General features: G+C 41.9%; 1 protein-coding gene across 1 annotated transcript in view; it reads left to right on the plus strand.

Moving 5' to 3' along the window:
• Positions 1 to 213: 213 nt before the first annotated feature.
• BORCS5 (BLOC-1 related complex subunit 5) overlaps positions 214 to 13147 on the plus strand; it is a 64895-nt gene continuing 51961 nt past the window's right edge. The window contains exons 1-2 of the mRNA XM_071551429.1: positions 214 to 412; positions 865 to 1008. Coding sequence (XP_071407530.1) covers positions 355 to 412; positions 865 to 1008 — 202 coding nt within the window. The 5' untranslated portion in view covers positions 214 to 354. The remainder of the gene's footprint in view (positions 413 to 864; positions 1009 to 13147) is intronic.

A 13147-nucleotide genomic window follows, 5' to 3' on the forward strand; every position in this document is an offset into this window, starting at 1 on the left:
GGACCCTTTCTGTAACTCCGTGTCAGTTGCACTGAGGAGCCCAAACGAGACACAATATTCCAAATGTGGCCTCACTACGGCCGAGTAGCGGAGTAGAACGACCTCGCTCGACCTGCTGCCCAAATTAGACGAGAACTGCTTTGCCTCGCCCCGTGCCGAGAGGCCCCGGCGGGGCAGCAGGAACGGCCCCCGCCCCGGGCCCCGCCCGCCGGGCGGAGCCGCCGTGACCCGGCGCTGCCGGAACCGGGGCCGGGCGGAGCCGCCGTGACCCGGCGCTGCCGGAACCGGGGCCGGGCGGCGGCGGCCGCGGCGCTGCCCCGCGCTGCGGGAGGCGGGCAGGGAGGAGGCACCGCCATGGGAGCGGAGCAGAGCGCCGAGGCCGAGAGCCGCCCGGGCGAGCCCAGCGCCGCAGGTCGGTGCGCGGTGCCAGGCAAGGAGGGAGGGAGGGAGGGGGCTGCCCCCGGGAAGCGGTGCTGCCAGAGGGCGGTCGCAGGGAAGGGAACGGCTGTTTCCTTGGCAGACAGCGCCGGCCCGGCCCGGCCCGGCCCTTCCTGTGACGGCGCGGGGGCACCGCCCGGGCCGGGTCAGGCAGAGCCGGAGAGGTGGGAGCACCCCGGGCTCAGGGTATGGAGCTGGGAGAGGAGGAGCGAGAGTGTCAGCGGTGCAGGTGTTTCGGAATCAGCTGTTACCCATTTTGAAAGAGGCGAAAAGAGCTCAGAGGCTTTCAGTGATGTTGGTAATGTGTTTGTACTATAAAAAGCTTACGTGTGCCATATTAAATAGAGCAACATTTGCATAGGGTTGGATTCTGATGGAATCTGCTTATTAATTTGATTGTTCCATTTCCCTTCTGTATCCTTTCAGCATCTTCATTGCCAGCCAAGCAACGTGCAAAAATGGACGACATTGTTGTGGTAGCCCCAGGAACACAATCCTCACGGAATGTCAGCAATGATCCAGATGTCATAAAACTGCAGGAAATTCCAACTTTCCAGCCTCTTTTGAAAGGTAGGTGATTGTTCTTCCTCTTTTTTTAAAAGCCATCTTTTTTGTTGTACCTAATGGAGTGCGTGCTTTGTGTATCCTGAGGTTCCTCCTGAAGTTCATATTTCTGTCCATGTTTTTGACTACCCATCTTGGTTTAAACCTTACTTTCTTTTGTTCTGTCCCAGCCTTCTAAATAGTAGATGAATTATTTTAGAGGTTTGCTAGTAATCTCTGCAGTGGGACCATATACTGTGAAGAGTGAACAGTTCCAAGCATACCAGCTTGCCCTGTGCAAATGGTTGATGAGAGATGCTATGTTACAGTCTAATATACAATGGATCACAGTCTCCAGTTTTGCTCTAGACTATTAAAAACAGTTGTGTGTTCTCTCTCAGAGTCAAAAGTACCTGCGCATGCATTCAGTTGCTTGAAATCATGATGTTGTTTGTGGGAGTTTCCAACATAGAGCAGATTTTGTTCTTGTTTTTTTGGATGGTGCAGATGGACTGAGACTTTTCTTTGTTTCCTTACCTCCCACTGTTTTTTTATTTCATCCCCTGCACTCATTCTTTGTTCTTTCTGTTCTGTTCAAAGGCAAGTGAAGATTTCAATCAATGTTGTCAAGCCTCCAGTTTAACAAAACTCGTTTGTGCATTTTGTGGCCTGGCTTGTAGTTCTGTATTTTTGGAGAAAACTGGTCGCATTAGTATCTGAAAGCCCTTAGGAAGGGATATGTGTGGAGCAGCCTGCACAAATTGATTTGGTAAAAGCAGCCTCCTCCTGGGTTCCTCTCCCTGTAACAGTGTGAGTCAGCAAACTTGTGTGGATGTGCCGTGTAGTGGACACTCAGTGAGCCTGTACTTTTGTGAAAATGCAGGGCCTGCTGTGTGTGCATACATGGGCATCAGCACTTGCTCATGCTTTGCAGGTCTGCTGTGACAGAGAGGACAGATCTGGGATGTTTAGCCCTCCCTGCTGCTGGAAGAAATGATGTGGTCTTGTACAGCTGAGGGTTTAGGTCACTGATTGGAGTGTCTGATTCATGCGTGGCTGCCAGGAAGTTACGGGAGCCACTTTGCCCTAAAGGCATCACTAGAGGTAACGTACCATCACAACATCACTTTTCGGCCAGAAACTTTTTTGTTTGTTTGGGTGTGTCTACTGCACAAGGACCCTAGAACATGACTAGAACTTGTGGACATTCTGATAGCCTGTCAGACAAAACATTTGGCCTTTTATTGGGTACTGATGGATAGGGTCTAGATATGTACATCACTGACTGCTGTTTCCAGCAGAAGGGGGAGAAAGAAAGGGAGGCCATTAAACAAAGCAGGGCATGCTTTTCCTGTAAAGCAAATGCTTTGTCCTGCTTTGTGTGTAAGGCAGAAGCAGGATCATGCCAGTGACAGCTTGAAATGCAAATGCTGGAACTCAAATCCACAAAAAAAATGCAGAAATTTTATTAGAAGACTCCAAATTTAGAAGATGCTACAACATCTGTCTCTGAGGTTGTTGTGTAGGTGTAAGAGTGTGATGACAAAGAATTTCAGTTCCACCTCAGTCTCAGACTGGTGGGAAAACCTGGGCTGCATAAGGCCTGTGGAAGGAAGTCCTGAGAAGTGGAACTGTGATCACTTCCAGAGGCAGAGTTCTTGTATATGTGTTGGAGTCACAGTGATACAGGGCTAGAGGTGGGAAGTGAGGAAGAAGAGAGAGCAGCAGCTCTGTGGCTGAGATGGAAAAGTTGGAAGGCACTGCTTTTGATGACCATCCAGGATTCTTGTCCTACGAATAATACTGTTGTGTTTCTAACAATAACAAAGCATAGGAAGAGGTTGCTCAGTAAGGTTTTGGCATTTCTGTTCTTAATGTTTTTAAGTGCACATTAAGCAAAGATCTGTCGGTTATGAATCAGAAGTGAATACGTTATGGCTAACACAGATCTTTACTTACTATGCTGTCTGTTATCCACATTTACCTTGCTTTGTGATTTATCAAGAAAGATATTTCACAAAGAAAAAAAATGAGGCCTTTACTCTGAAAAGTCTGGGGTACAGTTTATCTGGAAATAGTGTAAGAAGGAAACCTAAGTTACATGACAGAAAAAGTCTTGAAGGACAGGTCCAGCATAAGGAGTGTCCTTTTAGTCTCAGTATATTTGAAGTGAAAATTTGGCAATGGTATTTTTGTTATGGCTGGTGTACATCTTCAGCAGAGAAGCATAGGGAGATACTGAGAAATCTGTGAGAGAGAACAGGGTTGGAACTTGTGATGCTGTACTGATGCTGCGTGGATCTTCCATTGCCCTCCAACAACAGGAAACATAAGCTTGAGTTAGGCAGCTTGAAAGGATTGTTTATACCTTTACAACTTTTTATGATGTCATTTTTCAGGCAGGAAAACTGCTTGTCTAAAAAATTTATTTTTCTTTCTGTTATAATGTGTAGAGGAAGGATGGATGTTTAGAGTTTATTGTAATTAAAACAAGATTTTGTCACATCTCACTCCTCAGGATTTTCTGCTGACTTACATCCTATTTTCTCTCCCTTTCATCACTTTATGCTCTCACTTCCATTTGCTGTGTAGGGAATTCAGGTTTTATTCCTATTTATTCTATAATTCTCTACACATTGTGATACTTCACTACTTTTATAGTTCTGTCCCTGTGCCTTACTGGGAGGATCTGCTTCTTGTAACATTTAACAGAGGGTATGGGCCTCTACCAGAATTTGCAGCATCCAGGTTTGGTGGATGGACCTCGTGCTTAGTGCTTATAACAAGGTCACTGAAAATGTGCCTGTTGGGAGGAAAGAGGTACCAAGAGAATGTGAGTGCAGCTGCCTGGTGGGTTTGGGGTTTTTAGTTGCTGTTTTGTTTGAAGGCTTGTGGGCCAATATTCTGCATTGTAGAGAACTGTCTCTCAACTGTTTTGAAACTAGGTCCTGAAATCTGAACCTAGAAGATGCTTCAGTTTTGAGGAAAGGAGCTTTCCTTCCAAATTAGCTAGGGAAGTGGATGCTGCTGCTGCTGCTGCTGATGATGATGATGATTGAGGTCCTCTTTCTGTGCATTCCTCTGTTGTTTGTTGACTGTTTGGAGAATTGAACTTATTCAGTTTTATGTGTGAGAAGACTGGAGTCTGTGATTATGTGTTATCCCAACAATGTGCACAACACCAGTTGGGACAGTATTAGGGACTGTGGGTACTGACTTGTCTACCTTTTTCCCCGTTCTTTTGCAAGCTGTTCTACACCACTTGGTTTAATTTGTATATTGGCAGATAAACAATGAGAGTGAACCTATCTGCCTAGGCAGTTAGTATAGCCTCTTCTTTCTGGTTGAGACCCTTGAGCTCTATTTTCTACTGAACCTAAGAGCTGTGACTCTTGTTTGCACCTGTTCAGGCATGTATTGCTCCTCCCCACTATCTTGCTGCGTGTGAATAAGCTTTGGTGGTCGTCGCAAGTCACCTGCAGGTTATCCTTCCTTTACCTTCACAGAGTTTCTGTGGCAGAACTCTTCAGCTGGCATTACAGCTCTTGGGGTGCAATTACCCTTTAGATACATTAGATGATGTACTGAGGAAAAATACCTTGTGATAAGGAGTTAACCATGTTCTGGCTTATTGATTTGCCACATACTGTCATGAGGAGTTACCTCCATGCTGTCCAGTGTACCTTGAGATCACTGTTAATGCGTTAAGATGAAATCAAAATAGTATTTTATATCCAAAATACAGTGTAATTACAAATGTTTACAGAACATGTAATCTCTTTATGTGAGAAGGAGATTGGAAATCAAATGCGTGTGTTTGATAAGGTAGAGGGGTTTGTGTGTTCTACCTGGGTGTAGCTGATGAATATTTCTAGACAAGGATAAGCATGCAATGGGAAAGCACATGGAGAACTTTTTTTTTCGCCCAAATTTTTGAGTCCTCAAAGGACTTCAGGCATCAAAATTGGGATAGGTTTTTATTTTCTCTCTCTGCTTCACATTTGTGTGTTTTATTCAGCATTACTGTCTTGCTCATAAGGTGAAACTAGACTGAGTCTTTGACTGAAGGGCCAGTGAAATTTCTCTTCCCACCTTCCATTTAGTGTCTCTGTAGGCATCTTTCTCTGATATATATCCATCTGTTGAACTTGATGTTTTGTATCAATGACAATGGGGTGCAAAGAAATATTCCCATTAGAAACGTGTGTAGAAGATACATATATATCCTACACACACACACAAACACACATACATATCTCCTAAATACATGTATGTGCATTTATAGCAATAGATACTGGAAGTTGTTGCTCTCCAGGACTGCTCCTGTCGGGATATCACAGCAGGATTATTCGGTGGACTAAAATATCTAAAGTAAGTTTCCCTTTTGTAGGCTGGGTGGGGTTGGAGAGAGAGTGTAAGCTCCCTTCTGATGGCATTAGTTTAAGTGCTCCTTTGACTGTTGCTGTATTCTTCCAGCCATGAAGTATTTGTGTGTATTAGATGGGAACTGCTGTTACATGATAGACACTTGGGTGTAGAGAAACAAGAAGTTTGTGCCTGGAATATGTCTGTCATGCTGGGACTAAAGCATCTGATTATCAGGAAAGAGATGGGACCTTGGAGTGGTGCCTGAGTTCCTGAGGGGAACTTTGAACAGAAAATTTCTGCTATGATAGGGAACGATACAGACACATTCAGATCAAGATGCACAGGAAAAGGCTGTGAATGCTGAAACAAAATACCTGACTTTTCCTTAAGAAATGTCTGCTATCTGGAAGGATGAGTGGTGATTACATATTTGAAGCAGCTCTTTAATGAGGAATCTCTGATGTTACAGAGAAATCTCTGTAACAGATTTCTATGTTACCATCATAAGTGGTCACTTCAGTTATGAGAAAGTTTTACTTGCCTGTCTTGTGGTGTTAAAAATCTAAAATAAATCCTAAGAAGAAAACTAGCTAGATGTGACAAAGGTAACTTTGCAATTACCTCCAGGATGGGTCTGCCATTAGGAATAGGTGAAACTGTCAATACAAAGTGTGAAAGAAAAAGGTCTGAAAAGCTTCTGAGCTGTTCACTGCATCCAAAACTGAAAAACCCCAAAAAGAGCCAACCTCAAAGTATTTGGCCTGAAGTCCGTGTTCTAGAGCCCTGCTTAGTGGACATAACTTCCTCCAGGTGCCTTCCCACTAAAGATCAGTGAGCTCTGTACTTCTCAGTGGGCACGACTGACTGACAGAAAGCACCAACCAAGTGCACGATACTGTTTAAACTTTACTCATCCTCAGCAGTGACCTGTAGTTGTGTACAATGCCAGGACATTTCTTTTAATTAGTTTTTTGTTCTCCTGCATTGAAAGGCTGAAGATGCAACAACATGCTTACTTACCAACAGTTCTTGTTTTCCTAAATTGTACCTAACAATAAATGGCTTAACTTTGAATACTGGTCACTTAAGATATGTTTACATGTGTATATATATATGCATGCACTATGCATAAATGCTATGTACAGTATGTATGTATGGTGTATAGTATGTATAGTATATATACTATACCTATCTGTATTTTCTGTATATACAAGCTCCATGTGTGTAGCTACTTCTTGTGGTACTGCTTGACCCTCTGCTCATATTTTTTCTCTTGACTGGTGGCTGTTTTTGGAATGCTTGTGTTTTGCTGACCAGTAACAGTGTTGCAGTGCATTACTTTTGGAAAACAAATGTTTCTTTGATCTTAGGCTTTTTAGGAATTAATAAATTTATCCAGGTACAGAAATTGTTTGGTTTTAGCCCTGTCATAGAATCATAGAATCGATTGGGTTGGAAAAGACCTCCAAGATCATCGAGTCCAACCCTTGGTCCAACTCCAGTGCATTTACCAGATCATGGCACTCAGTGCCACTTCCAATCTCAGTTTAAAAACCTCCAGGGATGGGGAATCCACCCCCTCTCTGGGCAGCCCATTCCAATGCCTGATTACTCTCTCTGTAAAGAATTTTTTTCTGATATCCAGCTTAAATTTCCCCTGGCAGAGCTTGAGCCCGTGCCCCCTTGTCCTATTGCTGAGTGCCTGGGAGAAGAGACCAATCCCCACCTGGCTAGAACTTCCCTTCAGGTCACTTTATTGAGAAATATTATGGTTAACCAACAGGCACAATGTAAATTATCACACCCTAATTATTGACTTCTTTTTTCTATGTGTGCAGATTCTGTCAAGTGACTATTGTAGAGATAAAGGATAAGTGGCTATTTCTGTACCTACTGCCTGTCTGCAATGAACTGCACTTACTATAACATCACGTAATTCAAAAAGTACTCTTGCCTTTATTTCCCTGCCCAAACACTATGAGCAGACTAAAGAGTAGATTCCAGAAAGTCATATGTGTATAGATAATACTCCCCTTTTCTAATTAGAGCTTGACTTACTCACAAAATTATATAAAGATAAAAATGTTATTAAGATACAAATGAAATAATAAGTCTGTTCCATCCCTAAGCCTTGTTATCAAAGCAGTGTGGTGGGAGCTCAACTCTAACCAACTTTAACTGTTCCCTGTGGATCACTGTGTAAGATGAGATCAACAACCGATCAATAAAGCACACGTCAGCAAGCTCATTGTTCAGAAACCTTGAAGTTTAGAATCAAATTTTTTCTGCCTCTATTCCTTTCTTAGGACATCTCAGCAAAAGGGAAAACAGGAATTTTGTGCTTCACTTGGCTTGAGAAGTGAGGTCTGACACACTGAATATTCCTTCTATTTTCCACGTGGGTCCATCGTATGCTTGGCTTGTGGACACCCTTGCGTGCATAAACTAGAAGATGTGCAGTTTCAGATTACATATTAAATACTGAGATGCAGATTTTCTATGGGACATACTAATTTTCAGTTTGCAATAGTGACAAAATTATGAGTAGTAATGTTAATAGAAAGTGGAATTGCAGTCTGTTGTAGTTGTGCAAGAGCTGAGTGCTGTACAACTCAGCTTGGAAGCCTTCATCATCCTGAGGTAGTCTTCAAAGAAGGGACTGTGTTAGTCAAGGAGAAGGAATAGGAGGAGATGTACACACTGTAAAGTAATAATTTGTATCAGTAATGAATATTCAGGGTGAAATTGTGGCTTTGATGAAGGCAAAGCTCTTGTCAGTTCCAGCTGAAGGGAGATTTTTGTCCCAGAATAGTGTGCATTTCTGTACAGTGTAAATTTGTATGGTAGACTTCTAAGATTGGTGTTTGAAGTTTAGCAACAATGAACACGTTCTGGAGACTGTGCAAAGTTTCCCAGTAAATTGTTAGAATTGGCATTCCCTTGCACCCTTAAACTATATCCAACCAGGGCTTTGGTTGTTCAGAAGATGGTAACATCCTTAGGGGTTTTGTGCTCATCTGTCTGTTTGTACGCTCTGTATTAAATAACTACAGCCTAGAAAGCATTTGTGGCTCAGAAGAAAGGGATGCAGATCAGGATTCACACAACTTCCTTCACTCTAGCGGGGCCCCTTCTCTTCTATACGTCTTGCTCTGAATTCCTTGGCCGTGCATATCGAGCTAAGGGACTCCAGGCAGCCTTTGGCAGCAGCTGCTGAGATGCTACTCAGCCTGTGGTCATCCTTGGCATGCTCTGTAGGAGAATTTTTTAGCACTTGGAGTTCTTTTTTATGGTGGAAACTCTTGTCTTTCAGCAATCTTAGAACATCTTGGGAAGTTCTGAACATTGCACTGGAGTGATGTGAACACCTTTTGTGTGTGAGCTCATATCTTGGATGCTGGTGCAGTATTATGTCTGTTTGAGGTTTTCTTGTGTGTATGTGATTGGTTGAGTTACCTGGGTACTTTTACCTGTGTTACACATTTCCATTTGTCCCATGTTTCAAAATGTTTACTAACTGTGATTGGGACACATAATTTCAGAGAGGACACATCATATGCCCATATTGGCCCTTGATGTGCGAATTAAATGCAAAATGTCATGCAGTGAAGTATCTCCTGCCTACCTCTTGTACTAGAGATCCACTTTGAGTATGTTTCTTCATCTGGTGAAGAGTTGAATGGCAAAACAAAGTGTACTTGCTATTTGTGAGTGGGGTTTATCTTCATGAGGTTAAGAGCAAACAGTAAAAATACCAGGCTGCTGTTTGAATTCACTTGTGTGCTCTTTTTCTTTTTTTTTTTAATATGCTGATGCATATGGAAATTATACTCTTGAAATGGTAGGTGAACTGTTCTAATGCAGTGAAAACTGGGACTTTATGACCACATGCTGCAGTCCTCTTGTTGCTAGTTGGGATAACCCTTAGAAGTCACTTAGACAGAAATATTGGCAGTGTGAAATGCAGTTCAGTGCTGCAGGAAAAGACCCAAGAAGCTCAGACATTAAAACTAGATTCTTTCCGTCATGTTGCATCAGCATGGCAGTGATGTTTTTGTGCCAGAGGGAAAGGTGTAACAGCTGGTGGGATACCGAGGACAGCAGCACAGGCTGCTTGTAAGTAACTCTGCTGTGCAACAGAAACACGTGCATTTCATGCCTCAGGAGCAATGGGGTGCACCAGCAATCCTCCAACTCAGTGTTGCAATGTCCTTTTTCTGTTCTTTGAATTGCTGTTCTTTAGCCCTGTAGTTAATAAAAATGACTAGTGAGACTTGAAAAGCCTGCAGTCTAGGGAAGTGCCACAGGGTGTCACTGGAATACAAAAGAAGTAGTAGATGTGCTTGAAAAGGGCTGGAAACTGCTGAAACAGTATGCTGGAAACTGCTTTCTCTTCAAGCTGTTTTCACGGTCATTTGTGTTATATTTGCACTCCTACCAAGTGACCAAGGTCTTGGTGGCCTTACTGGAAAGCTGAGTTTGGTACCAGATGGACCTGTGGGCTGAGACACGCAGTGCTTTACTGAGAGGCAGGTACAGGCTGAAAAATGTATTATGTCTGTGAGGAGGAGATGGTGCAGTGATCTTCAGCTGAAAACCCTTCAGAAGTCTTTATGATCTTAAAAAATAGAAATCTTGGGTGCCACTTATTTTCTGTTGTTCATACTAGTGGGTTTCTAAGTGTGTGTGGTAAAATGAAAATGTAGATCAAGGGTAATTCAGGTGGAAGCACTGGGATTTCAGCTGCTGTCCATGGCTCTTGATCCTCACCTTAGTAACACAGAGTTTAATAGGATTTTCATGACTGGTTTGATCATTACGTGTGTTGAAGAGGTGTTCTCATTCCAAAAGACTGGTGCATAGTAAGTTTTTCTCCAGGGGCCCATTGTGCTGGGGAAAATGTTCATTGAGCTGGGGAAAATGTTCATTGAGCATAGAGGCTGGATCTGGGAAACTGATGTTTCTAAAAAGTGATTGTAACACCCTTTCCTGTCCCCAACCCAAAAATGTTCAGCTCAATCACATCTTTCTAGTTTATCACCAGCCTACAAACCAGTGTTGCTGCAGGAGCACAAAACATGGTATGAACTAAGGCCTTTTGGCTGGTGGGTGAGGGGACGGACATGAAATGAGAAAGGAGGAAAGGGAAAGAAATATTGCATCTGATAAGTGATAGCCTAAAATTCCAGACTTTTACCCTACCTTCCTAAAGTAGGAGTACAGGGAATCCCACATAAATTAAGACATTTGTTTTGGGAGAATCTTTGTGTTGATCAGATGTGTCTGTTTACATAAATCCAATGCTTTGCTAATTTCTAAGTTACTTTTAGGAGAGGGAGTGTGGAAGGTGAATGTCTTGAACTAAGGTCATTAAGGTGTCTTGTCTCCAGTCCTTCATGCCAGTAAAAGCCCTTTGACTTGCAAGGGATTTGTGTGGTTCTCTTTTCACTAATATGTTAATGGAAAGTTGTGTATCAAAACATCTTGACATCATCTAGAGAGTATTGTCCTTCACTATATGCTATGTGGGAAGGTGTTGATGCTTACCAGGAACTTGAGGTTATAACCTGGTTGCATATAACCATTTTATAAAAAATTAAAATGCTAATAATAGGCAACATTAATCCTTGCCTAAACTTGTTTGCAGTGAGATACCATGCAAAGTTACTTGTGGATGTACTCCTCCTGATCTCACCGTTCAAAGTGAAATTGTTGGCAAGAGTTACTGGAGTCTAGGTTTCCTCATTTCAAATTTTTTGTTTCTGCAAACTCTTTCTAAACTCATAAACTCTTTCTAAACTCATAAACTCATCCCTATGAGAGATGGGAAGTAGTGTGTCAAGTTAAAACTGAAGCAGAGTGCCAAGGAAAACCCTTGTCCTGAAGAATACCTTTCTTTTTCAGATACTAGCTGGCACAGACAAGTGATCATCTCTTCCTGCTATGTTTTTATTGTGTTATGTCTGTATTGTGGTGGATTTTTTCCTGTGCATATTGCACCTTCTCTGTGCCTGTTGTGTGTAATTGAAAGCTGCCCTGGACTCTGCTGTACTGCAGTTGTGGTACTGTAAATGAGATGTTTCCAAAGAGCTACCTGGAAAATGTAGTGATCTTATGAATCATCAAGAGACTTAAAAAAAACATTATAACTTTCATCTGGCAGTGTTTGGATGAGTAAACCTTTGCTTTTAGTTCTTGGTGAGACCAAGAAGATGGTGTGACGTGCACTGAGAATATATCCTGGTGATGTTTGACAAGTTTTATATAAAGTCACTTCTGTTTTAAAATGTTTCTTTTAATACTGTATCAAACACAAATAAAACTGCTGCAAAGGCACTACTGTCACTGGGTGCTGACTGATCTCTCTGCAAGGCATTGGTCAGGGATGTTCAGCTGACTGAGGAGGAAAAGGTTGGTCAGGGTTTTAGGAATTCTCATTCTTTATAATAGGAGTCTTGGAGGACTTCTGTCAGCTAAATAAAGCCTGAACTGAACAGGAAAGGTTGATTTTTCCTTTTAATCCTGAAGATTCTATCTGAGTAAACAGAACTGTTATCTGTAATATGAAGTAGAAGAGATACTGGAAATGGAACTTCTTAAGTAATGCATGCCATTTTACCTCCTGTGAGATTAAATCTTGTTTTTTCTGTGATGTGAAAGTAGCAAAATGCAGGTGATTGTAATGGAGGTACATGTTTGTATTTATACATTTGCAGAAACAGGACGACTTAGAGTAGAATACTTACTCTTATTTTTTGTTGTCTCCCATTCAGGGGCATTGTCATAAGTTTTAGCATGAACTTTTCATTCTCAGCTGTGGGATGTTTTCTTCTGAAATTGAGCCAGGATGTGCTCACTTGCATGGAGCTGTGTGCAAATGCTTTTTTTCTCCTTAAGTCTCAGTTATCAAAGTTCAGAACTAATTTTGTTTGTTTAACACACTAGACTTGTTCCAGACAAAATGTTGATAATGAAATACAGTGATAAGAAAATTTAAGCTTGAAAGAAAATTTTGAATTTCTTCCATGGGAAATGTAATAAATGACCTTAATATAGTGTCTTATCTCATGTTGATACTAAACTTAAACTCTTGTTTATCAAGTCTTTTTCTTACAAAACGAAGGAACATTCTTTCAATCCATGAGGATCAGAGAACTGAAAGACTACTGTGTTCATGTGTGTTCTTTTCCCTTTCTGTTTTTTATTTCACAGGGATGGTTTTGGTCTAGCCTACCTGAAGAGCCTTATCCTTAAAATAATACTTTTCATCAGGATGTGTAGTGGTGGAAGAGCAGCTGCTCCCTGTGGAGCTTCATGTAGTTACAGGGACATTCAGAGTTGGGGTTGCTGCAGCTGGAGGATCCAGGTCCTCTTCCGAGCTGCTTCCTGGCAGCTGATGGTGTAGGTATTGTTCTTTAAAACAGGTCAGGGAATGGTGGGGCACTGTTCTAAAAGTGCTACTTTGCACTGTAATAAAAACCTCAGCATTGCAATATTTTGAGTTAAGACAGGTGATTTCTTGCTGGATTAGGTGCCTTGTTGGCTTTTAGTGGGTTAGGTTTATTTTTTTGGCTTTGGTTTCACCAGGGAGCATTTGAAATAAGACCTGGGATTTCTGACATAATAGAAAGCAAAAAGGTTGAGTTGCTGGTTTTGGTTTTCATAAATATTTAGCATTAAGCAAAAATGGATAATAAAATCTTCTGTATACTAGAAAGCAGTAAGACAAGTGACTGATGTTTCATTTTGCCTCATTCTTCTTTAACTATAAGCTCTGTGACACCTACGAGGCAAAAGA

The sequence above is a fragment of the Pithys albifrons genome, chromosome 3, assembly GCF_047495875.1.
Source record: "Pithys albifrons albifrons isolate INPA30051 chromosome 3, PitAlb_v1, whole genome shotgun sequence".
NCBI lineage: Eukaryota > Metazoa > Chordata > Aves > Passeriformes > Thamnophilidae > Pithys > Pithys albifrons.